General features: G+C 35.6%; 1 protein-coding gene across 3 annotated transcripts in view; it reads left to right on the top strand.

Annotated features, from left to right (window-relative positions):
- Window positions 1-2,380: 2,380 nt before the first annotated feature.
- LOC145674499 (uncharacterized) overlaps window positions 2,381-27,170 on the top strand; it is a 57,048-nt gene continuing 32,258 nt past the window's right edge. For 2 of the 3 annotated variants that reach the window (XM_081744648.1, XM_081744650.1), the window contains exons 1-2: window positions 2,381-3,203; window positions 20,815-22,878. In XM_081744648.1, coding sequence (XP_081600774.1) covers window positions 21,407-22,878 — 1,472 coding nt within the window. In that variant the 5' untranslated portion in view covers window positions 2,381-3,203; window positions 20,815-21,406. The remainder of the gene's footprint in view (window positions 3,204-20,814; window positions 22,879-27,170) is intronic. The other variant, XM_081744649.1, reaches the window with a different exon arrangement.

Genomic DNA, 27,170 nt, shown 5'->3' with positions numbered 1-27,170 from the left:
CAAAATTAAGTGTTCAGGCTTGTCGTCGTCCAATCTTGTCTGCGTCCCTCTCAGGCACATAACACAGGTACGCACACGATACTGTTCCTTTAATTTTATCCACCTTGCCAGAATTTAGCTTGGATTTTGTCCTACACACTTTGCACCATAGAATATATTATGCTCCTTGTAGACGATCCAAGAAAGATTGAACAAGACCATTCAATGCCTCAAATTTACACGTTCAAAGGAGTATTGTTCGAGACACTTGAACAAGAGTCTCGAACGGACTTGAAACAACTTTTACACGATCATAGAGGTATTGAATCTGTTTTATATTCTTGTTAATAGATAGCAGTCCAAAACAAGAGACTGTAACTATGAAAACAAATGAAAGCGAAACTGCGTAGTGATTTAGTTCAGACCTGCGCATGAATAGCTATAATATTAGCATATTTTTCTTAACTTTCTGCAGGCATTTGTAATTTAATAGATTATATTAAATAATTTAGAAAACAGGTCAATTGATTTTGCAGCAATCCCATCGAATTTTTACTAAGTAGTTTGTCCCTTTTACATTAAATGCGAGTTAGGTTAGGTGACGTTAAAAAAGTAAAGTGCTGCTTTGGTATAAAATCGTTCCCTACACTAAGCTTTTTTTTTTTAAAAAAAAAATATGATTCTCCAAATGGCGTGCTGATGACAGAACCACACTCAGAAAGAAAAAATCGAAGTTTCCTAAAATTGTGTGTATCACGAGGCAAGGACTGCCTTTTGATGTTATTTATGCTTTGCATCGAAGACTGTTTAAAGAAAAGGCTGAAATCACAGAAAACCAAACGAAACAATGATAATATTTTTCGGCTACAGGACTTACCGCCCGTATCTGCATCAGACTTTCTTCACAAATTTATCCCTGTTTTGGTACTGGTTAAGAATAACCCGTCAAACGAATAGTAATTTTTGCTGTTAAAATGTTTGAGTTTGTATGAAGCAGAATTATCTGAGATACCGTAATAATTCCCACTGTCGAAACGTCTGCATAATGTAGGAAACCAGTATTTTATGTTTAGAAGTTTAATGTTACCAGTATCAAATCATTACAAGAGCTATAGTTCAGTTCAAATGAATGAATACGATGTCAAGGGTTTGTTGCACTATTCTAATTTATACATTATTCTTATTCTTATACTATAACCTCAATCGATGACGCGCCTGCTCCGTACGGACTACTCTCCCGTGGACCCCCTTCAATGCTCCTGCCCCGACACTGTTAAATAGCATCTCGATTTTATTTATTTATTATTATTTTTGGACAGTCTTGTATGTAGCATATGTTAGGATGCACATTTGTACCTTACGGGAAAGCACTAGTAAAATTAATCTGCACACGTGAAAGCAACCTCTACCTTAAGAAATAACTTCTCAAATACTACGTGTGGATTTCGTGATAAAATACTTAGATTACAGTAGGATAACATGCAATCATTTCCAGGATACTTCAGTTTGTGAGCATATTATCAATCTGTACACAATTATTTGATATTATCAGAGATTAATAACAGTACAAAACGTCTTATTAAATCAAGAAAAATCAGTTATATATTTTTTTTATTTAATGGACTCTTCTTTTTTAATTTACACCCGGTATTCTTGTATATTCAATTCTCAAATTAATACTTATACTTCCCATTGCCTCCAAATTTAACAAAAGTTATGGGCATGCAAGGATTATAACTATATAAATCGTGAATATTATCAACAAAAAATACTAACGATATCTTCCGGCGCATATATTAGCTTTGTTTATCACAATACACACTTGGAATATCATATAATTATGGAAAAGAGTAACGAAAAGATATTTATTCAACTTCAACTCTGTCTCACGACGCCATCTTACTTGTTTTGTATTTTCCTGCACTCAAACTCGAACGCTGATTGGCTATTGAATGCTCTTGAATTGGATTGTTTAGAACAGGACCGAAACGAAATTTCTTGAACGAAACTATTGAATTCAAGAGAAAAATGACGTCAGTGCTGATGTCTTTTTCATCAAATAGTCTTGAATGGTCTTGAACAAGAGTCTTGTTCAAGCTTTCTTGGATCGTCTACAAGCCGTATTAGACCCTTTCTGCTGACCGGGTACAGAAAATATTGTCTCAACTGTACTACCTCTAGTATTCCTGAAACAACAAGTTTCAATTTATAATAACGTCAATTTATAATAATAGTTAATCAACTATATCTTGTACACTTGTTGGTTACAGAAACAAGCTCCCGAAAGTTTAAAGTAATGTATGTTGACAAGAAATTTCACGATTTTTTCTTTTTTAAGTTACTTTCCACCTAAAATTATATCTCTTTAGTAGCGACTTTTTTCTCCACGGCTTGTCAACACTGTTGACGGGTTAGAACTCTTGCGGGGAGGGATATTTATGTGAATAATTTATTTACGTATAGAAATAACATTATGCCTAAGTCTTGCGTCAAAATCTTTACAACCATTAATGATTTGTGGAAAAAAGAACAATAATAATTTCTGCTATATTTTGAAGGAAATATCGTGAAAATTGCAAGTGTTCTTGTGATTGTACTATCAATCTCGGAGTGTTAGGGTCATAGAGGATGTAGTATAGCTTTCAGAGAAAATTATTGGTTCAACGTTTTTCATTCTTCTATCTGCCAAGTCTTACTCAGTGAAAGGTTAAACAGTTATTACACGTTATGGCATATATTCCGAAGTTGGGCGTCCGCTTTTTTCACTGTTATCTTCTTTCCACACTTTCTGCAATTTGTTATTAGGTTCATTAATCCGTGCTCTTCACAAACTTTTAAAAGATTTTGCTCGTTATCAATGTATTCCTTCACAAATGTTAAAACTGCTAGTTCATTGCCCTTGTACATTCGCCATATTGGTAACATAAATGCTCGTTTCTTTCCCACAATGCAACTGTTCGGTTACCTTGTGCCAAGTAGTTCCCTCCGCTCGCCATATAGTCCCATGTTTATAACCGCTTATATATAACAAATAAACAGATTTTTCGAGACTCTTATATATTATCAAGCACAGAAACGATCAAATTATCCATATATTTCCTGTAAATTTTAAAAATTTCGCTGGAAACGGACGCCCAACTTTGGAATTTAACCCCACGTTATGATTCCTCATGTGTGTAGAATGAACTAAAAATGTAATTTGGTTAGATTACTTAGGATAAAAGGTAAGAATAAAGGGTTATTGTTCCTCAGATGGCGGCCTTGGATAAGACCAGCATTAACCAGTTTTCAAGGTTGTATAACTATTTGTTTGCTGTTATTTTAGTATACCCGTGCAGTATTACTATACGAATCCACACAGAAATTTATTTTAAAAAATTACTTTTTTTTTTTTGAAAAGTCTTGGCCATTTCATTCAATTGAATCGTTTAATGAACCAATTGACAAAGAACTGGTTTCTTGGAACATATAATGAGGAACCAGTTTCTTACGAGTCGAATCGGTTAGAAATCATGTTGGTTCCGACTGTAATGATCCTACGGTTGAATTTTACGAGAACTACTTCCCGTTTGGGGAGGAGGAGAAACGCCATACTTTTAGGAAATATTGATTGACTATCTAGGATATTAGAAAATAGGTAACAGAGTTAGTTGGAGTTACTTAATGAGTGATTTGAGAAGAAAGCAAGCGTACCTAGATTCTCCTGTCCTGCTGTTTGATAGTTTCGACGGGTTGCGCCTTTAAAATGTTTCATGCTACGTCAGTGAATGTAACTGCGTCTGCGCTCATTGATGTAGGTGGCGACAGCGGTAGTGAGGAGGGAGAAAATGGCAGGTGTGCTTGTCAGGATACCGCCACGTGTAACCCAAGTTGTAAAAAGTCCAATTTTTATCGCTGTGTCTATAGTGGCACTTTGAGTGTCTTCTATGATACCTAATCAGTGGGAAGGTTCTAGAACACAAGTCCCCCATATAGGATACAAGGTGGTTGGTTCCTTTCTGTACCAAAGTTTAATATTTATTTCACATAGTGTTGCCGAGAGAGCGTTAACGAGTGAAGGCGGATTAGAGCCCCGCAGGGCACGTTGTTTTCTGTTTGAGAAAGGGGACTTCTGTTCTAGAACCTTGCCTTAATCAGTGATAATTTTGTGTGCATACAGTGTTCAATAGTATATTAGAAATCATCACTGGCTTTATGTGCTGATGGCCGTCACTGCAGACAGTTCTAAGGTGGGATTCTCAAATTGGTTTGTTAGTGATATTTTTTATAAAGGAAAAAGTACATCTTTCTTCACATGTTACGAATTATTATTTTAGATCAATAATATGCAAACAACATATCACATTTTGAATTTTACAACCACGCAACGCTAAACACTTCTATGCTCCTGAGTAGGTCATTCTAGGCATTAACTTTTAGTATGCTTTATATTTCTTGGTTAAAATCACCGACCGATATTTCTCGTATGGAAAGATTTACTGGGAGCGAAAGACACCATTTCAGTAGACATCTGGCCTCCTTTCTTTTTTTTTCTTCTTAAAAAAAGTATCCCCTCGCAACGCGGTTTCACAAGTTTCTGTTGGAAGTTGCTCATATATAACCACCAACGATTTGAGATATGTGGAAATGAATGCTTCCTCGTCCTTATTCTCTTTTTCGTTGCATTCCTGATATTTGTCTTTGTACTTAATGTGTGTTTTTGTATACTGTATTCGGAAAAATAATATTGCCCTTGTACTTAGTGTGTGAGCATTTCCGCCTGGTACTTTCTCTCTTCTTTTTACTGCATTCTTGAATTTTGCTCTTGTACTTAAGGTGCTTTTCTAGGAATATCTGTTTCTATCTCGCTTGGGAAGAATAATCATGTGCCCATTACTTAATGTATGACTATGTGTGTGGGGGATTTGAAAACAAAATTAATGATTCTATTTGATGTACAAGTGGTAATACCTCCCCCAGACACAACAAACCACATGAAACATTAAATATTTTGACACAAGATGACGTCACACCATATCCATATTTCACTGTTTGAACAAAAAAAGCATGAAGTGCACATTATCACGTACCACATGACTTCATACCAGCATCAGGGAACCGAAATATCAAATCACTGAATCGAAGAATCGAAAAAATGAATGAAATGGCCATAGTAAAGACTTACCCTTCTTTCTCTCTGGTTTCAATTCTGTATTTTCAGCAATCATTTGCGAGGTGTGCTCTTGCATTCTCCGGTGCAGGTTCACTTTAACAAGTCTTCTGCAAGAACACTAACCAACCTGTGCCAGGTGGCCACTAAAAAGCACTAATGCCACATCAAACAACGTGCATACGGATCCATAGTATAAGTAGTAGTAGTAGTAGTTAGAAGCCCCACTTTGGTTGGTTCTGTTCTATTTTCGACATAAATGGGAAATTGTAGGCTTGTGCACTACATCTGACATTAGCGCCATTTCTCTCAATTTTCAGATGCCCACAATTTATAATCTTGCAGTGTACACCTGGTACATCAGCTGGATATCAATGGTTCCGCTTCTTAAATCTTGCTTTTCGTATACCCATATTCACGTTGAATCAGTTTATATCCTATGCATTATACCTGAATCAAGATCACATAGGTAAGTGCTTGCTTTATTTCCGTTACTCATACACTGCTCTATTAAAATTTTTTTACGAATTTCTTCTGCAAATTCTATCAATCTACGGATCCGTATAGTAGAACTGCACCAGTGTACCTTACATATAATTACTTTTCCCTCTTTTCCGTCGTTCACTGTTAACAGTTGCCATAACCATTTCTTATTTTCTTGTCCTTTTTTTTTTTGGAGGGGGGCAGTTTTGAAATAATGGCCCACACACATGGGTGAAAGTAGATTAGTAGCCAGGTTGGTTTCTTGCTTTATCAAAGCTTAATACTGAAGTCAGAGAGTAGTAACGTCTAACGAATGAAGGCGGGTTAGAGCAAGGTTCATTTTTTTCCTTATTACAACTCAATGGGGATGCGAGCCAGTTTTCTAGAACCCTGTCTTATTCTTAGAGTCTGAATTTTTATGCAATATCAACCCCCTAAATATGTACATAAATATGTAGCAAAAATCACTTAAAAATGTAAGAAATATGTAATATTATATAAGAATATGTAATATTTCATATGTTACATATTTACGAAAACATAATATTAAGACGGGTATGAGTATGCAATTTTTAAACGAATTATGAGAATAAAAAGGAAAATCTACTACACCTCATCCCGCTTAATGCATGTCCCCCAGTGAAGTGAAATGCTAGAACAGCTGAGTCAGCCATACGTCATTGACGTGACTGATTGCAGGATAATAAAAATCAGACGCGAATGAAGGAAGATGTGAATCTGCTAGAGAGAAACAGGAAAGCCCCGAAAAAAGCATTTGTACGTCAGAAATTCACGTGGTGTGGTTCCGTTTCAAATCTAGAACCTTTCACACTAAATGCGCATCCGTCACCATGGCCCAATCTTGAAATGAATTATACGCAATATACAAATTTAAATACTAAAAGCAACTGAAGACAAACTGTATTGTTTTATATATATTTGTTTCATGCAGGGAAAAGGAGTTCTATATCTTTGAAAAATACCAGCTGAACTAAGATTGAACAATGTTTCCACTAATGAACATTTTAAATTTAAATAAAGTACTTACAAAAGATGTGCATGCAGTTCAACTGTGTGTTTTTGCACAATGGGTTACAAGGTATATTTCCAAATGATCAGAAGTAAAATTTTGTCGGCAATCGCATAAAATATTCTTGTATGCAAAGAATGATTTCTCCACATCACATGAGGTAACAGAAGCGTATTTCAACAGGGGGATGTAGTTGGGGGAAATATCTTTAGGGGGGTTCTTGTTTCAACACTGAGAATCTCAAACGCTGCCATTGGGCTGTTGTAACCTGGATTTCTTTCCAGCAGTGCATTTAGTTTCTTTCGAACTTTTTCTCCTACAACTTCACTTACACCTTGCAGCAGTCTCTTTGCATCCTCTATGATTTTCATGGATTCCGGAAGAGGCCGCCCAACAGTCTCTAGCTTTTTAATGCTTGTAGGTAGCCAACCAAAATTCCTGTCTATGTATGCGATATCACCCGCTACTTTGGAGTCATTAAACAGTTTCTGTGCATTGCAAAATGACACAGCAGACTCCGATGGAAACGAATGCACAACAGGTTTAATTTTTTGAAAATGTTCATTGTAGAAATGTACTGCCTGTATCCAAGTGCCCATCGCGTTAGCACAGGCTCCGGAGGAAGTGGCACGTCTGGCAGTTGATCTCTGTAAACTTGAACACGTGGCGCCTTAAAAACTTTTTTTTCGTGGAAGAAACTAGTTGATTTACTTCGCAAAAGTTGTCTCTCACCTTTTGAGCAACACGCTTAAGAGCATGGGCCATACAGGTGAAATGAATTAAGTGAGGGTAAAAAGCTTTAAGTACTCTAGTTGCTTTTAGCATGTACGCTGCACTGTGACTTTTTCCTCCTGAACTCCTCTCGGCAACAACACTTTAAGGCCATCGTTTACAAAGCGAGCAATCGTGGAATGATTCGTACGTTCCAGCAATTTACTCGCAATAAGATAGGATTTAGATGGAGCATTTTCACTTAATTTTCCAATCACTAAATTTGCTACATAATGTCCCAAAACGTTGTTGTTTTGTCCACAAAAATCGAAATACAGATGAACTACCTATTTCTACCCTAATGGTATCTATAGCTTCCCTATAACAAACTTCGAGATAACACTTTCGAAGAGTGGATTCGTCAGGAATTCGACGCCCGCAGTACTTCTCCAGAAAAGAACGGCATTTTGGCACTTGAACTTTGTTCCCAGGAATGTTTGCAGCTATCATTTCTTGGCACAAGTCTTTGAATAACTCTCTCTCTGGGGTGTCTAGATTCGTTTGTGTCAAGAATACTTGTTTTGTTTTTTTCAGTTTGCAGTTTGCAAGTTTTTATTTCTTGCATGGAGTGCAATTCGTACATGTTCTAACTGAGATTTTATTGAACATCCATTTTTTTTTTTTTTTTTATCGCACACTTGACACAATCTTGACCGTCCGTAGTATACGCGTCATCGATAGTTACCCACGACCGCAATTTCGCGGATAAAGTTGAGACATCCGTAGCCATTTCTAACTTCGACGGTCAATACAGAACACGTGCGTTTTGCAACTGCAATACTGGAGTACTGTCCTCCTGTCATTCAGTTGAACAAGCGAAGTTCTTTGGAAGCTTAGGTTACCTGCTATGATATTGCCATTGTCACCAGCTTCTTGGAAAGAACTCTTGCAGTAAATTCCTGGAAGCACACTAGCATACACTTTTAACTTGAATTGCAGGATTTGCTTTCATCTTTTTTCCCGTCCGACCTCCGATAACAATCAAATGGACTTTATTTTAGGAATGTTCTAGCCAGTCGCCTTTGAGGCCCGTGATCTGTCTTGCTCCAGAGTTGAGAATAAAGGGCGCTGCTAATGTACCCCGGAGGGAGGATTTTTACTTGTTTCTTCTTATATTTCTTTTGTTCTCTGTAAAACTTCTGCGAAACATGGTTTGAAAAATAAAAAAAGAGAGATTTTTCTTTTGGTATAGAAACTAAAAGGTAGATATGACAAAATTGAATCTAGATGCAAGCCTTGCACAGTTGGACAGTTTATTATTTTTAAATTTTAATGAAGATTTCAGTAATCGCAAAATTTTAAGACGGTTTTATGTAAAAAAAAAAAAAAAAAAAAAAAAAAAAAAAAATAGTATTGGTCAAAATATGTAATAGGAAACTTGAGTTGAAGCATCCTACAGATGTGAATCACAAACATTTAAGGATTTGACGACCCTACATATGAAGGAAAGAATATGTAATTACATACAAATCCGGACATTACTTATTATGTACATTCTTAGTGCACTAATTGGGGTCGCAGGAACCTATCATTATATTCATGAAATGGACGTTGAGGTTTACATTTGGCTCACCACTAGAAAGAATTGTTGAAAAGATATAATTATTTAACTACCTAGGTAATTTCCTTTTTATTGGCCCCGAAAACTGTACCACTGTGCGATATGAAAATATCTCACTTGGCATAGATAAAATTCAAGGTGGCCACAATAAATAACTGTTGAAAAATTATAATTCTTTTACGATTAAATACGGCTTCCGGATTTGTAGCGTGAAAAGTAGAGTGCAAAGACCACAAACTAACCTGTGCTAAGTAGCCACTAAAAAGCATGAATGCTATTTGTTCTAGAACTGATAGGTTTAAACCATGTTTAATACGAGGGCTGTTCTTGTATTCAGTTTGTTTTAAACACTGTTTTAAACGTGTTTTATTCGAGGGTGGTTGAACATGTTTAAAACAACTAAAATATCCGATTGAGGAAGCTAATTTAATTTTTTAACAAACACAATCGATTTTCCGCAGAATTTGTGCATGGAGTAAATTACAAAGCTATACTATTATTATAACAGCAATTACTGAACGAAATTCTGCACAACAATGTGCGTATTACTAAACCAACAGTAATTAAATTGAAGTATTTGGACATTTCTTAAATTCCAAGAATTATGAAGGTTAAACACACTGTACACTATTCTAAAATCCAACCTCAGAAATTCAAATTTGAGTATTTTTTCGTCACTGTCATATCCATAATCATGAACAATTCTCATATCATAAGCTATAAGAAATACTTTGACAGATACAATACAACTCAAAGGAAAGAGCAGTGACTAGCCTACAAGGAGCAAATGATATATTTTCGCTAAACAGTTTTCAAGATATATTTCTATCTGCAACGTGGATAACTAACACTTGTTAGTGTCTACGGTATAAAAGCAATTAAGTTTTAGACGCCCGCCAGTGATTTTAACAAAATCGTAGTATCTCACGTTGGAGGCTCTGGTGACCCCCTAATTATCACAGAGTCATGATTCATACACCATTGGAAAGTTTATAGACCACAGAATTCAACGAGGTTACATTCATGAAATTTCCGCCATATTCGTAGAAGAAGAGGAAACAGAATGAAAAACTTCTTTGTAGGACCCTGGCAACCTTGCTTTCACCTTACGCTGACAAAATGATGCAAATATTTAGACTAGACACTTGTAATAACAATATAAAAAACTAGTAGCCATTGTTGCAATACAAAGCGTAGTGAATGCGTTTTGTGTAGGAAATATTCCTAAAAACATATGCGCAATAAAAAGAAATTCATTGAATCTGATATTTTCTCGCCTCCCTCACCGTAGTACTACGTTCATACGCAAATCACTTTTACTGCACAAAAGTATTATGCTTCTAGACTAATTCAGTGAAAGATATCTTGTCTTATATGAAACCGTGTTGAAAAAAATATGTAAATTAGCCTAATTTGCCACCTCCTGTCCTATAAACATGTACACATTCAGGTTATTATCATGTATGGGACTACTTCATTGCTTCAATTTTTATGGGTGTACCACAAAAAGGGGAGGAATGGTCCACCAAAACCCGATGATGGAAAAATAAAAAACGAATTTCACCCTCTCCCCCTTTGGCCGCGGTAACCCCACAACATAAAATGCATACTGGCGGAAAGCTTCGTCCCTCAGGAATACATTGGTACCAAATCATTTTCTAGCTTAACTAGGGGCTGAGCTATTGATGTTTGTTGTAAAAAAAAAAAAAAGTTTAATTTTCGTCAAAAATACAAACTCCAAAATTTGGCGAATTTTACCCCCCCCCTTTCCCCCTATATAAGCAAGAAGTACAAATTTAGGATATTACCATGTAGTGGCTTACCTCATAGCTTTGCATACTAATTTCTTGCGGCCGCGGTGGCTCAATGCTACAGCGTTCACCTCTGGCGCATGGGTTTTTGGTTCGATCCAAGCTGATGCAAAATGAGCTTTGTGGTGGACAAACACATCGCGCATGTGTTCTCTCGGGGTTCTCCCGTTTCCTCCCACTTTCTTCATTCCACCATTTTATTTATTTCGCAATACCACTATCTCCTTTAGCCTAGCCGGCACACCAGTGGGACGTAACACTTAAGCATTTCATTTTTTTTCACACTAGTTTTTATAAGTGTAACTCCAAGGGGAGAATGCCCCCCAGAAAACCTGCTGAAGAAGACAAGCACGAGCTTTACTTTTCTCCCACCTATCCCCACTATGGTACCCTCACATGCATAAAATGCACACCGTCGGAAAGCTGCCTTCAGGAATAAATTGGTACCAAAATCATCTTCCGACCTTAATTAGGGACTGAGCTATTGAGGTTTAAAGATCCGAAGCAGCAGTTGCGTCTATTGGCGTTTAAAGCTTAAAAATGCTTACAACTAATTGAACGTAATACAAACAAACTAAATTACACATTCCGTGAGTGGAGATCGGGAAACTTCCGATTTCTTTCTCCTGACTGGAACATTTATTTGGATGGATTGAAATTAGGGAAATTCCAGAAGTTTGGTTTTGCGTTTAGATGGCAAGTAAAACTGTAATATATATATATATATATATATATATATATATATATATATATATATATATATATGTCTATTTTGATTATTGTTTTAAACAAAATCAACATTTTAGACTTTTTTTTTTTAAAGTAATTTGTTTTCAACAAAAACGTCTTTTTAAAAGTGTTTCTTTAACCCTGATTTAACCAACTCAGGGCAGAGGATTTTGAAGGCGGGGAGTGTTCGTCCGAAGGGAGTAGGCGCATCAGCTGTTACGGGTATGCATGCAAGCGAGAGTAGTAGATACGAGTTATGGGTATGCATGCGTTTCAGCAATGATACGAGTTTCAATAACACTTCTCATAATTTCATACCAGTAACGGTCCACTTGGTAAAAAAGCAATATACTAATGGGGAGATCAATCATATGCACTTATTTTCTCCGCCGTAAAGTACTTACAATGATTTTACACTAGTAACCCTAAACTTCTGGACGTAAAAATCAGCTGTATTACCGTGTCTTTAATTGTGTCGTCTGCAGAAATTTGTTCCTGATAAACATGTCTTTCCATCGAAAGTATTGAATTTTAGTTTTAAATCTTCCAAAACTTATCAAAACTTTACCTTCACCAAATACGAATTTGTCTTAGGAGGAGATGCACTTTTACAGCTTTAGAATCTATAAATTAAGGAAGAGTTCGGCAAGTTTTCATTCATTTGATAGGCATTTCATTCATTTGAATTGATTCATTTGTTGTTTTGTTTTCGATCCCGGTGATTTGGTTCTTTTAGTTCCTATGATCTGGTTCTATTGATTCCGGTTTTAGAAGCGCATCTGTTCCGTCCACTTCGTGATGTCACCTATTTCAAACTATTAGCTAAACAAAATACCACTTGCATAAAAGAATTTCTTCCAATAATTTACTTTATAAAATAAAAGTGGGGACAGAGAACCCGACGTCCTCAAACGTATATTATTTTATAATATATATATATATATATATATATATATATATATATTATTAGAAGAAATGGTTCACTGCTAGTGGAATATTCGTTAATTAATAATTTCAGATAATTTATTTTGTAATTCACCCAACTTGCCCTAGAAAGAATTACCAGTAACAACAGACAATGCAGAACATCATACTCATTGCGAACAAATATATTTCAAAGAACACTGTATGGCAAACAAAAAAAGTCATTTTATAAACCCATAAAACCCAAACACGCATACAAACAATAGAATTAAGAACTAGAACACTGAAAGAAACTATAAAATGTACATAAACCACACGAGGTATAAAGGAGTATATAAATAGTTCCACAGTTTCACACAATACAATCGCATACCACATCTACCGCCAATGAAGGATTCAACATCTACTCCGAAGACAAAGACGAAACTGAATGGAATTTCGAATAAAATAAAGAGCAAACTAAAGTAAAATTTATACACGTAAAAGCAAAGAAATAAGAAAAAACATTTATCTAAAATTATAATTAAGTAGCCTCAATTACCCGCTTCGCTGGGTTAAATTAAGAAAAAATAGCAATATGTTCCGTTAGTCAGTCATTTTTTACTATTAGTAAAGCGCTATTTGATATCGGTCATTTGTATATCTCTCTCCCTTCTCCATATTGCGAGGCATGACGTTGGAAGTGTCATTGTTTATCCCAGCCATCCTGAAAACAGCTCAGCAAATTAGACACTAATATTGGTCATTTCAATCATTTTTATGTATCTCCCCTCCCCCAAGTTTGAGGCTGAATTTGGATTTAAACGGCATCAGAAATGTCACTGTTCATTTCAGCGACCCGGAAAACTAAGGATTCGACACTAATATCGATTATTTTTAACTGTCTCTCCCCTCCCCACTTTTAAGTTACACCGTGAAAGTGATATAACGAAATCCGTCTCAGGTTTAAGCTTCATTTGCTGTAAATTTCATTAAGATCGGTCTGGTGTTCAAGAGTTACTAAGGTTTGTTTATATATATCGTCCCTATCCCCTCCTCTAAGCTCTACCGTCAAAGTAAAATGATAAAACAAAAATATCCCAGGCCCGAACCTCATCTATGTTGAAAATTTGATCGAGATCAGTCGGGTGGTTCAAGAGTGATGTTACAGTAACTTTATTTTTTAAAATTTTTTTCGTATATCTCCCCATGCCCTAAGTTGCACCGTCAAAATTAAATGAAAAAAATTATCCCAGGCGCAAACCTCATCTATGTTGCAACTTTTTTCGAGATCGGTTGGGTCGTTCAAGACTTAAGTTTTTCTTGTTTTTATATAAAAAAATACCCCTCTCCTCCCCCTTCGCTAGGTTCCAATGTCAAAGTAAAATATTTTAAAAAATCCGGGTCCGTACGTCATCCATGTTGAAAATTTTTATCGGTCTGGTGGTTCAAGAGCTAAGTATTATTTGTTTTTATAGATCTCTCCCATTACCCTCCCCTAAGTTTTGCTTAAAAGTGATACGACAAAAACCACCCCAGTTTCGAAACTCATCTATGACCAAGATTTGGTTAAGTTCTGTCGGGTAGTTTAAGCGTGATGAAGTCACAAAAACAGTCACTTTTATTTTTATTGTTCCTTTTTTATATACATATCTCTCCCTTGTCCCTCCGCTGCATTGCACTGTAAAAGTGAAATGAGGAAAACATACCAGGCCCAAACCTAACCTAGGTTGAAAGTTTGATCGAGATCGGTCAGGTGGTTCAAGTGTTATTAAGTTTTATTCACTTTCGTATATTTCCCCTCCATTCCCTCGCCTTCTCTTAATATCTACCGTCAAAGTGAAAAGACAAAAGACTTGCAAGGTTCGGCCTCATCTATGTTGAGAATTTGATTGAAATCGATCGGGTGGTTCAACACTTATTAACTTATGAACATAGTCAATTTTATTTTTATATTTATTGAATTTAGTATATTTCCCCTCCTTCCCAATGATGCTTCGTCAAAGTGAAGTGATAAAAAATATCGGAAGAACGAACCACATCTATATGGAAAATTTAATCAGGATCGTTCGTTTGGTTCAAGAGTTATTAAGTCTTACTTATTTTTTTTTATAATTCTCCTTCCTCTTCCTGCGCGAAGTTCTACCATCAAAATGGATAGCTAAAAGCACTTCCAGGCCAGAATCGCATTTTTATCAATAATTTGATCAACCTCGGTCGGGCTTTTCAAGAGATTAAGAGTCACATAGTCACCTTCAATTTTGTAAGATAGACTAGCCTTTTGCTAGCTGCGGGTTCCGGCCCCAGACCCCCGAGTTTGCTCGGCCTACCTCCTCGCCTTCCGTATCTAACGCCCTTTGCATCAACAGTGAATTTCGTGAACTTGCTCTTCGTATTTCCTGAATCTCCCATCCGTGGCCTTCGCCCCCCACACACTTTCTTTGCTCTTCCTACGGCCTCGCACCTCTTTAAGCCACAATTCTATCGTTTCTTTTGCTATTTCAACTATCTAAAAAAATAAAATTTTGTATCCCAAGAAAATGCCTATTTAAATAACATGGGAATTTCATCATCCCTTTTTAGACATTTAAAAATTACAAATATTCACTTTTGGCAATTTTCCTGTCAGTTAGTCCTGAAAGGCTACAATAATGCCAGATTTCATCATTTTAATCCTCCCGGAAGTCCCTAAACATTTTGGATGTGTAGAATACGTCCCATATAAACAATATGGGAAAGATTTTTCAGTTCCCCGTAAAACCACTCCACGATTGGAAATTTTTATTTCTGATTCACTTAGGTAACGCTTCGAAAACGTATAAGCATAGTGAATTTAGAGATTTCATTCTAAGTACCTAAAACATGAGATTATGTCCAAAAAAGAAAAAAAGGACCATTTAAATAATATTCGGAAATTCCTCGTCCCCTCTTTAGACTCCCTAAAAATTAAAAATGTTCACTTTTGGCAACTTTCCTGTCGGTTAGTACCGGAAAACTACAATCATGCAAATTTATTCATTGTAGATCTACAGGAAGTGCTCAATAATTTGTCAGCTCATAGCTTTATACACGTATAGTGAAGATTAAAACATTAATATTACTTTATCTATAAAACAATAGACCTACATATTCCTAGTGTGGTTAAGTAAACAAACATGGTAGTGACTCTTCAAAGATTGAAATTCAGTGTTCTAATTTAAGTAATAATATATTTCAACGATAAATTTGGCCAAATACTGGAAGAGAGAAAGACAGGAGAAAATAAGGAACCAGAAGAAGGTACGTAAAGTATATTTCATGAGTTTTATAAAGGGTACTTGTGTTCTAGAACCTTCCGGTGGCACGATATATCGAACAGCGTCGATGTGTTATGTAATGAAGACCAAATAAGGAATTTAAATAACCAGTATCATTAAACTTCTGCCAAGACTGTGTTTAGAGGCTGTAATTTAGACACACTGTTCTTCTTACTGGTAGAGCAGATAAGATAGTTGAAGTAGATGAAGTTCATTTTGCATGATGTAAAGTACAATGTGTGGAAGTTGAAGAAACAAGTGTAGATTGTTGGCAGTATTTGTAGAAATACTGGCCATATATTCCTCAGTGAGTGCCCCAATAATGAAAGAAGTGCAAAGAATTTTTTGGACATCATTTCGATACACGAGAACGTGAGTTCTATTATAACTGACTGTTAGAAAGGTTATACTTGTTTAGATTATGGTGAAAAGGGACATTTAACTGTTAGTCATTCTCATAACATCGTCGATCCGACTACCGGGCCATACAGTTAAAACATCGAGAATCTTTGGTGTCATTTAAAAGGAAGTCTTAGCTGTACACATTGCTCCCAAGGGATGATGCTTCAGTTTGACTGTTATCTGTCAAATAAAAAAAAAAAAAAAAAAAAATTGTGGTGATTATACTGTTGGAGGAAAGAAGTTTTCTTTTTCATAAAGCATGCTGGCGAGCTGTATTCCACAAATTAAAATTTCAAGTATGTTTGTCTTTTTATAGTTCAATTATTTTTACTTTAAGATACATATTTGCTATATATTAGTTCTTATTTTCGACAGTTGTACTTTTTTTCTTTGTCGGAGGCTTGCCGCTCTCATGTGTTCTTTATGATGTAGTTTTTGTTTGTTTGCTTGTTCTGCCTTTCGTGCCTTGATAGTTATTGAAATATTTAGAAGTGGCTCGTGTGGGAAGTCATATTTGTGAAATTTAAACTTCTATCGCTTTAAACCAGTGATCGCCAATCTGTCAATCGCAAGCAACTAGTAGCTTGCTGGCACATTTTCGGTAGAATGCGTTATTTCTTCGCTTGGCTAACGTTGATAATGTAAGTTTATAGGCAATAAACAGATGTAACTTTTTCAAAAAAAAAAAAATAATAATAATAAAATAAAATAAATAAATTAAATAAATAAATAAAAGCAAAAACTGGTAGTTCTTTTGGTTTTTAGCTCAGAAGCTTCATAAGTTTTGTGACTGCTGCTCAACACTATGGGAAGAAAATTATCTGATGCACTGATTGTCGTATATAAGAATTAGTATTTTGAAGCGAAGAACATATTTTCACCGATGTGATTTCTTTCACGAGCCACTCTACAGATGAATTAGAAGCATCAAACGTAAAACGAACTGTTCCGTGGAATCAGGTCTTTGAAAGAATCAAATGAATGGAGTGCCTACACTGAAGACTTGCTAAGAGCTGCATTATTGGGTGCAGATTGTGTTCAGGATGCGTATAAATGGCATAAAACCAGCAATGCATAAAATATGAACTAACTTTAAAACCTAAATCAACTTGTGCTAGCTGGCCAGGGAAAAGCACGAATGCAGTCCAAATGATTCAGGACAGGATAGAAGACTGAGTCGCACCGATGGGATACGTCCGTAGGGGGTAGACAGTTCTGCGACTGTTGTCATAAGCATAGACGAGGTTAGTGGATAAACACTATATTGGATGAATCACATTCCTTGGGTGTGGCACAGGTTAGCAACACCTATATGAGGACTGTGCCTTGACTTTGACATAGCACTACACTTCGTCATCTCTTTCTTATACAGTAATACGTTGTAAACAACGATCTTTCCATTTCGTATTTCTACCTTACTATATATGTAAAAGTTAAGATCTCGAAATATTTTGATTAATTGTACAGTCCTGGCCATGGAATATCTAGACGCCCCGTTAAAAACTAAGTCCAAAAGATTAACGTCGATCCTTAAGAATTCCCTTTATGTCTGGTTCATTTTCCCTGAATTTATGTCGCAGACAGGGTTAGAAATTGAACGATAATATTATTGAACGCATAATATAATTTAGTTTCCCGTACGTGTAGATAACATGTCTACCATATGATAAAATACGGTAATTTTAAGTCGCAAAGTTAATATGTGATTTATACTTTTAACGCGGAACCGTAAAAAGATCGACTTGTAAGTAGGAGCAACATCGGAACTAGAAATAGACTGCACTGACTAACCATTTGTTTCATGTGATGTGTTTCTTATTTCACTGTCAGTTCACGTTTTCCTCAAACATGGCGTTGCCCAGTTAGCTTCATTGAAGGCAAACAAAGGAGCAATTTAAGAAAAATTGATCGAAATCAGCAGGATGAAAGCAAGAATATTTAAGATTATTCTGCTCTTGCATGGTAACATATGGTTCATTTTATCAAGGGACTACACTGGAATTTATTTTCGGGGCGAAGGGAGAATTGAAAGCTCCCTGGTTCCAAATTTAATGCGAGGAAAAGATGTATTAAAATTTGAAAACTTACCTTAAAATTTGCAGAAATTCGGGACTTCAGAGTGTTTAGACTCGAGGGCTCACTTCCTGCATACAACACGAGCGAGGTACTTTTCTTCTGTTTGAGATCCGCCGCAAAACTTACAACAAACTTTTTGTGAAGGCCGCGTATATCTAATTGGACCTACATGTGTACCGTATGTTGCTACTGTTTCTTAAAAGACTGTTAGTCGATATTGGTGAGTTTTCTTTTTTCAAATAGAACAAACTGACGGGATCCCGAAGAAAGGTTTTGTAAAAGCTACCCAGCATTTGTTTATTTTTCTTTTTTATAGTTTATTTTTTATAGCTCATACAGATAGTTGATGTAAGTAAGGGATTTACGTGGCATTTAACTGTTTTGAAAATATTTTTATATTGCACTCCTCTATGAATTCTGTGATAATAATTTCCAGCTCTGAACTCACAGATCATCAGGACAACATTTTAACATTTCATGAGTTCTTAAACATTCTTTTTCCTTGAACAGGTAATTATATACATTGTCTGCAGAATCTGAATAGTTATGTTTAAGCACTGGTTTGCATATATTGAAGTAAATAAGGAAAATTGAACCCTATTTCGACGATCCCTAGTTTTACTCACAGTCTGTCTACTTGAATTATCAACAGAATAATATTATTCACGAAAAAAGGTCCAGTGGTAAAATGCGATGAAATTAACTTATAGATCGTAGGTCAAAGGTTGGAATCCACTCGGAAGACTATATTTGTTTCTGAAGTGAAATTGTGAATTAAGAAAAAGATACTCATGGTAGGTTCTAAACGTTCACACTGGTAAGGAAAGAAAATGTTTCATAATGACTTAATTTACACCAAAAACATATACTTCGTGCTGAAAGAATCGTCTGTTTTGGTTAACAGTCTCTCGCTTTAAATCTTTAGACAGCCCGAATCACACAACTCATGAATTATAATCTATTTTGTTATAAGCAAAGGAAACACGTGCTATGTATATATACGTACAGGCTGGCCACAGATTGTCTGCTTTAGAAAAGCGTTGTCCAAAGGACCTGATCTTCATCTTCCACATTATGCAAGGACATCATTGAGTTATGAACGAACTTGACTCTGATAATAAGGTGCTGGTTCATCCTGCTGGAACACATAATTATCAGAGGCTTCATTCATTTGTGGAATTAACCAAAGTTGGAGAATATCCAGGTAGGATATGCCTGTCACACTGTCCTCTGTGAAACAAATGGGTCCGTAGAGCTTCCACTGTAATATCGCACAAAAAAGTTGAGGTTTGGGGAATCTTGTTCAACTGCAATGATTGTGTCGATTGTCTGTTCCCCAAATTCGTCAGTTGTGTCGATTAACCTTTCCATTGACACGGAATGTGGCTTCGACACGCAGAATAACTTCTCTGCAACAACAAACATCATTATTACCTCTTTGGTGACCAAGAGGGCACGGTGGCTCAGTGGTAGAGCGTTAACCTGCGGTGCTTGTGGTCCCTGGTTCGACGCCAGCTCGCGCCGTGTGGACTTCGTGGTAGACAAACACCGTGCTCGTGGATTTTCTCGCGGTTCTATCGTTTCATCCCACCTTCTCCATTTCACTGATTTCTCATTATAACCGTCTACTTTGGTATAATCTTGGTACGTTAAGCTTAAAGATTTCGTTTTCATTTCTTCGATGACCAGCGCCTTTGGAGGCGAAATTGGAAATTATACAAACCCGAAATGACATGAAAAAAAAAAAGAAACGTAATGTAGAGTTTATCATATCCAAATTACATCACGAAATACAATGGAGTAGTTTTCCTCCTAGTAATGTTTTTAAAGTGGTCTTACTTTAGAGATCCAATAATCAGATTCGATACCAGCAATCTCAAAAAGTCCTATGCACTGAGTTCTAGAAAGAGTAAGTTACTTTTCGACTTTTGGCCACGTTTTATGGAATTATGACTACTGTGCGGCAATAAAACTACAAAAAGTTTCACACCCACCGTGGATCAAACCCAAGCCGCCAAGAAGATACATCTTACTGACTGCACACCCCGCGCCTCTTCTAAAACAACTACTAGCTAACGAAACACAAAAATATATTTTAAGTTATTGGTTATATTTGGGTGTAGAATATAGTGGCCCCATTCTAATAGGGCACAATTTAAAGTTGTTCCGTAACTTGGTTTTCAGAATATTTATTTGAGCTCTCACTTTACCTTACTGGGGAATAGGAACTCTAACTTCTGGGAGCGGTGTCTATGGCTATAAAAGAACAGCAAAGAAGTGGAATATGAATTATTACTTTCCTCGACTATGGAGTCGTGAAGCATTCTAAAACCAGACTTTGTAAACCTTTATATAATTATTATAATAAAGCCCTACTCTCCACTGGATCAATCATGTAGAAATTCAAGGAAATTGCTAAGATGAGGCATTGGCCATATGGAGTGCGACATTAAATATATCTAATTTAAATACTTCCCTCAGTTTACTTTTCTATTCCAATTACTGTGTTTAACAAATTCTTCATATTCTTTCGTTTCTTTATAGTGTGTCAGGATATCAAATTAAATTTGCAACAAACATGGCTCTTTAAAGTATAGATTAATTGCATTTTCTCTTTCTTTCAGGAACATTCGCGGGAAGCGAGAATATAATACTTTTCTCAGGTGACTACAAACGCTCAGTGAGAAAATGAAGAAACAAAACATCAAAGGAACCTCTTCAACTTGCTAAATGGTTAACAAACGAATTATGCACTTAGATTGTTTCTTCTGGACAGTTTGCAGAAAACCTTCTTCTAGTGTTGACAACATGTCTTGCATTAAGCAATATTCTAGCAACGATTTGTAGGAAATTTTATTATTTGGATCTAAATAGAGACCTTGATTGGCCAAAGAAAATGACATTAGTTTTGTTTAATTCCAACTGTTGGTAAGTGTAAAGGGATTTTTAAGGACAGTTGGTTGGCCAGATTTTTTTGAACAACACTTTACGCATATTTCCGATAGACAGAATATACTCGTTACGTTGAAATGTGCTGATTCTTATGAAAGACATTCTTTTTGTTGAAGAAAACGGAACTTAATATTCTTTTCAAGTAATGTTCTTGAATTTCAGAGTGTGTGTGGGTCTGTTGAAATTACTTTAAATTGTTTAAAATCAATACAGTAAGTAACTGTTTCTGTTATCAATTCGAAAGTTACTGTTTATGAATGAAAGATGTCGGAACTGAAGGAAAATGGCACGTCGTTTGTTACATCACCATCAGATATCAATTTCAAAACCAGTGTCCCTGAAACAAAACAGTCAACGGTAGATGATGGGATTCTAGGTTGCGATACCGATATATCACACGAAAGGAATACTTCAAAAGACTTTGAAAGAGAAGTGCCAATAGTGCAAAAAGAGAATAGAGCTTGTCGTAGCGATACAGCATTACCTGTAAGCAACTCAAAAGACATTTCGTTTGGAAATGAGATGTCAACAATACAGTGTAACCACAATCCTTGTAATAGTAATGGGAGTAGCAGTTGTCCCAAGAATAAATACCATGAAGTATATTGCATATCTATTTTGCAACCAGAAGAGCGTAATAATTATGACTTACCTCAGAAGAAATTTACTTCCATATCACATCAAGAAAAAATACATAGCTCGGAATTACAACCGAACGAGGAAATGACCGTAGAAGGAACTAGTGAAGAACAATTTGCATTGGATTTTGAAAGAAATGAGTTAGTTACATCTGACCAAATCGACAAGCGGAAAACAAGTTGTTCCGAAAAATATTTGAAGCGTAAGGAAGATTGTGCAGAATCTTGTAATGAAAAAGATTCATTAGATTTAGAAGAAATACCATCATCTGAAAGATACACAAATATAGAGAGAGATCCAGTACTCATACTGAAAAATATTAAAGTGGAAGTTGAAAGTAATTTAGTTAGTAAAGAATCGTACAATACTTTAAAGCAAATGAATAAATGTGATATAGACAATGGATCTCTCAACTTCGTTGGAGAAGAGGAAAGTGACCGTAAATTTGGCGGCTTAGACGCTAAAAAGTGCCATGTTAAAAATGAGGTGGATCAAATTTCAGCATCAGAGTTGAAAATAATAAATAATGTGGGTTCTAAAAATGAATTATGTACTCCATTATTTGTTGAGAACAAAACTCATAACAATGTCAAATACCAAAATGCCGTAGCTAAGCATGACCCAGAAGAGTGTGATTTGGCACCAAATGAAAAGTTTCGTGATAATAAAATTGGGAATAATATTAAAACTTTAAACTGCCTTAGAGTGGTTGTTGAAAGGCTAAAATTCCCCTCAGAGTATATGAAGGAAATCGCTGATTACTATTTTAATTCAAATAAGTTCCACGACAGCTGTTCTAGTGCCTCCAAAATTAACAGAACTAAAAGTGGTAATAAGACAATCTACGGTGAATGTTATAATGCTTCAAATGATGGGGAGTTAAGAAATAAGCAAATGTTTATTGGTATGAATATGAATGCCCGTGTATTTCTAGAAGATTGTTTAAAAAAGGGAGAATTTAAGGTGAAATACCAGGTATCAAGAATAGAACCTCACCTCGAAAGTAAACAATCTATCTTAATGGATTCTGTTAAAACCCTTAATGAACCAGAGGCAAGCCCAAGTTCGGATAACTCAAGCACTTTGGAGGATAATGGGTAAGTGTGTCTCAAAAAATATTTATTTTTAATCATTAAGGTTTGGATTTCTATGACCTAAAAACTTGGAAAATATGCATGCATTTATGCCTAAAATGTACCCAAGATATTTCAGAGGGGCCTACAAGACATGAATATTTAGCAAAAATTCATAAGAATATTAGTTTATTAAGATGTTAAATAAAGTTATCTTGTCCTGAATAAATATCTTTAAGATTCTAAGCATTGATCACAACACATTGCTGATCCCACAAAGAGAAAAGATGAATTGCGTTTAATTTTTAAATGGTTTGAAAGTTAATTATTGTTGTTCGTGAATAAACGTCTTTAAACCGTGATTCATTAATCACAGAACAATGAGAAAACATAAACAACAGATGTATTTTTATTTTGACGTAAAAAGCGAAGCGTGCAATTCTGTAATCATTAGGGTGAAAAATTTATAAAGTCTTTTTTTTTTTTTTTTTTTCAATAACCATTCTGTCAATCCTTGTTTCCGTTTTGTCAAACTAAACACACCAACAAACTGAGCAATGCTATGTAATAATATAAAACACATAATCACGTAACAGTTTCAACACAATAATTGAGTCTTCATCAGAAAGTGGATTCAGTTGCCTGCGAAAAGAAGTCAGTAGAGAGCTTTAGTGAATGCGGAATTGAACCTCCGCGTTACGCAGGCCGTAGAATTACTTAATTTATATTTTCATTAGAAAATATAGCTTGAAAATGGAAAGGGATTACCAGAGTGTTCGTATGGATTAAAAGTATGAATTATTATTGGAATAATACACGGTTAACTCTCTTCCTCCATTTTAACGTCAGTATTAGTTACGCTAAACGGTGCTCCATTTTGTAGTTACTGATATAACTGCATGATATGAAAATTGTTCTCGTGAAAAATGGGAAGTCAAAATAATACATAGGAATTCCAGTTCATCTTCTGATTCGAGATTTCAACGAACTTACACGTTTCATGGCCTCTAGGAGCCAAAAAAGTAATTTTTATGGTTCGTCAGCTTGAGAAGGGTTAGAATAGTGTGAGATTTTTTTTTTTTAAGTTATTTTTCTTGCTTTAAATGATTGCCTAAGATATTATTAGCCTGGAGAATTTACAAATATCTGAGGACAGGTGAGTAATATGCGTGCAAACTGATGTCCCGTTGAATTGATTACGTGCTATCGTATTATCTATAATTATTTCATCACGAAACTCACTCGTTGTGCCTTAGAAATTACTTTTTAGGGTAGGGGTTGCATTCATAGGTGCAGATTCACTCTAGGAGGATTTCCCCTTACGGGTATAAATTCGCATCCGGATGTATGGCTCAAAACCGACTAAGTAAAAAGCTTAAACCAATTTATGCTAGGTGAAACTAAAAGTGAATATACTATCTAGCCAAACCAGGGAAGAATAGCAGCAGGGGATGCGTCCATATGAATTGGGCGCGTCCGCGACGGAGGGGGCGGTTATGTGCATAAAAGAGGATACTGCAAAAAAAAAAAAAAAAAAAAAAACACGATATCGGATAATATCAATTTTTATTGCGGCAATTCAAGATTATCGAGCTAAAAATGCAAGACGTATAAGAATCATTAATAGTGACAATAATTATATTTAACGATCGAATATTCATCATATAAAAGATTTCATTCGATAGAACCAACAATGTTATTCCAAACATACCTAGGTACTAAACTGCGGTTTCTCTATGCTTTCAAAAACCAGGGTACAAGTTGTTCCGAATTTTGAGACTGTCGTTAACATAAATTTTAACATAAGCAATGAATGCCGATTCGAAGATTTTTCATGGGAAGTTCGTATTAAAGTATTTCATGGGAATACTTTTATAAAATGTTCTTTTTGTGAAACGTTTTCTCTCTTTCTTCATTCATAGAATTTTGTCTGCACTTTAATGATGCATAAAATTATAAATGATTAGGATGAAATTGCAGTTTATTGATGGAAAACGCAAGGATTTCTTGGTGTAGGATTAAACCTGCGACCCATTCTAGAAAGATTTAGTGCATACTTACGACCATTTTATATTTATTGCATTAAGAGCGACATCAAGCTGTATTGAAACAGGTAAACAAAATATTAACTATGACTAGGAATGCAATGGATATACCCGATTGCAATGAAATGAGCTGAGCGAGCTTAAACTACGTAATCAGGAAGCGTTTTTCGGTGATTATTCCTCGATGGTACATTGGATTTTTGATTTCGACCTATGTTGTCACTCAGCACGACATACTCTATCAGCGTGCTAAGTTTGGTTGAGATCGGCCAAACGGACTAGGAGGAAGCGTTTTTCGCTGATTATTCCTCTATGGTACATCGGATTTTTGATTTCGACCTATGTTGTCCCTCAGCACGACATACTCTATCAGCGTGCTAAGTTTGGTTGAGATCGGCCAAACGGTCTAGGAGGAGTTCGCGGACAACCAAACGGCTAACCCGAGTATAAGAGCTTCGCTTCGCTCAGCTCAATAACCAGTTGGATAGTAGAATTAAAAATAAGGAAGTTGCATGGTCTGGGTTCGAAGACGGATCTGTGAATTACAAATTGGATATTTTGACCAATATGTCACGGACGCATTTATTGGCCACTGCAGGCTCAGAAGCAAACTAGCGCCAATTTTAATTTTATGCTTTCAGTAGAATTTCTACGAAAATTTTCTCATCATCCTTTGAGATCGAGTATTTGACATTTGATAAGTGCTTATAAAAATCAATATAATAAATATCAAATCCTCTTACTATATTCAGTAATAAACCCAAATAAATCTTGGAATCTCTTCTGTACATTCGTTAATGTTGCCTGAATCAAATGAAGCAAATCAGATTGATTCAGAAATTAGAGGTAAATGAATGTTTTGAACCGTGTGTACTCTATACAAAAAAAAAAGAAAAGAAAAGAAAGAAAGAAAATAAAAATAAAAATAAAAGAGGAAAAAGGTAAAGTGTTGTTAATGGGTTTCCATTTTTTTTCTTTTCTCATAAATAACATACAGTAAATACATGTAATCAATAAAAGGAGCTTCTTGGTGGCTAAGCGTACACCCATTTCTCTCTTCGTTTCACATCCTGCACTTTAAAGAGAGAAAGAGGTAAAAAGAGATAAAAACTAAAATAAAGAGAAACATGAGAAATACAAAAGAAATGTGCGTATGTACTGACAAATGACACATTTATTTCAAACAGGACAAGTTTTGTTATGAACCACTAATGGGAGAATCAGCAAACCACAAATACATAATTACACATACTGAGTGCTATATTACAAACATTTATTTAAACAAATAAAAATGCTCGGGGAAACTTGAAATTTTTAAAAAATTTTCAACCATAATTTAAAGAAGATATTACTTCTCTATAGTTTTTCCTCGTAGCATCCTCTACATGGACAAATGTTGATGTCACCTAATTACTCATCACTTTGCCTGTCTCTAATTATATAAATCGAGGAAGAAGGAAAAAATATAGAGGTGAGAACACAGGAAGAACAAGCAAAAATAAAAGTTGGAGGTAACTGAATGTCAAGGAGAAAGTGAAGGACATAGAAAGAGAAAGAAAAAATGTAGGGGAAAGAGCAAAGGATTCAACACACATCCAAAAAGAAGGCACATAGCTCCAATGCTATTCGACCTACCGTAGTTGGATCAAGACTTGACTTAGAGACTAATACGTACCCTATCCAAAAATCAATGTTTCAGAACCCTAAGGTACTCACACAACAATTTTTAAAGAGGGGGTTAGGTTACGAGTATATAATATGAAGTACTCACCAACTACCTCTGTAAAAACTGTTGCGGAAGGAAAGCAAGATTCTGAAACATGGATATTTCGATAGGGCACACAGTAGTTCCTAAGTGAAGTCTTGACCCGACTACGGTAGATTCCACAGTGTTGGAGCTATGGACATTTAAATTTAATTTTTTCGGAAGCCTGTAACTCCGAAAGGAAGCATTTGTGCACCCACTTTGGTCTATATTTTTTATCTTGGTATCAGGAATCACTTCCCAAGCGTTGTCGTTGTTGTTTTCAAATATCCTATATATATATATATATATATATATATATATATATATATATATATATATACTGACGTAAATTAAAGAGGTACTTCAGGTTGATATGGGAAGTAGACATTTGACATGATCGTAGCTTTCCGGAAGTAACCGACAGGAAAATTGCCAAAAGTTAATAACGTTTAGGGGTCTAAAGGGGGAATGAAGAATTTCCCCATGTTATTTAAATGGGTCTTTTTTTTTTACCTATAATCTCA

This window comes from Thermobia domestica, chromosome 17, assembly GCF_964235325.1.
Source record: "Thermobia domestica chromosome 17, izTheDome1.hap1.1, whole genome shotgun sequence".
Taxonomy (NCBI): Eukaryota; Metazoa; Arthropoda; class Insecta; order Zygentoma; family Lepismatidae; genus Thermobia; species Thermobia domestica.
The sequence above is the reverse complement of the archived record's forward strand: the minus strand, read 5'-3'. Positions and strand labels throughout refer to the sequence as shown.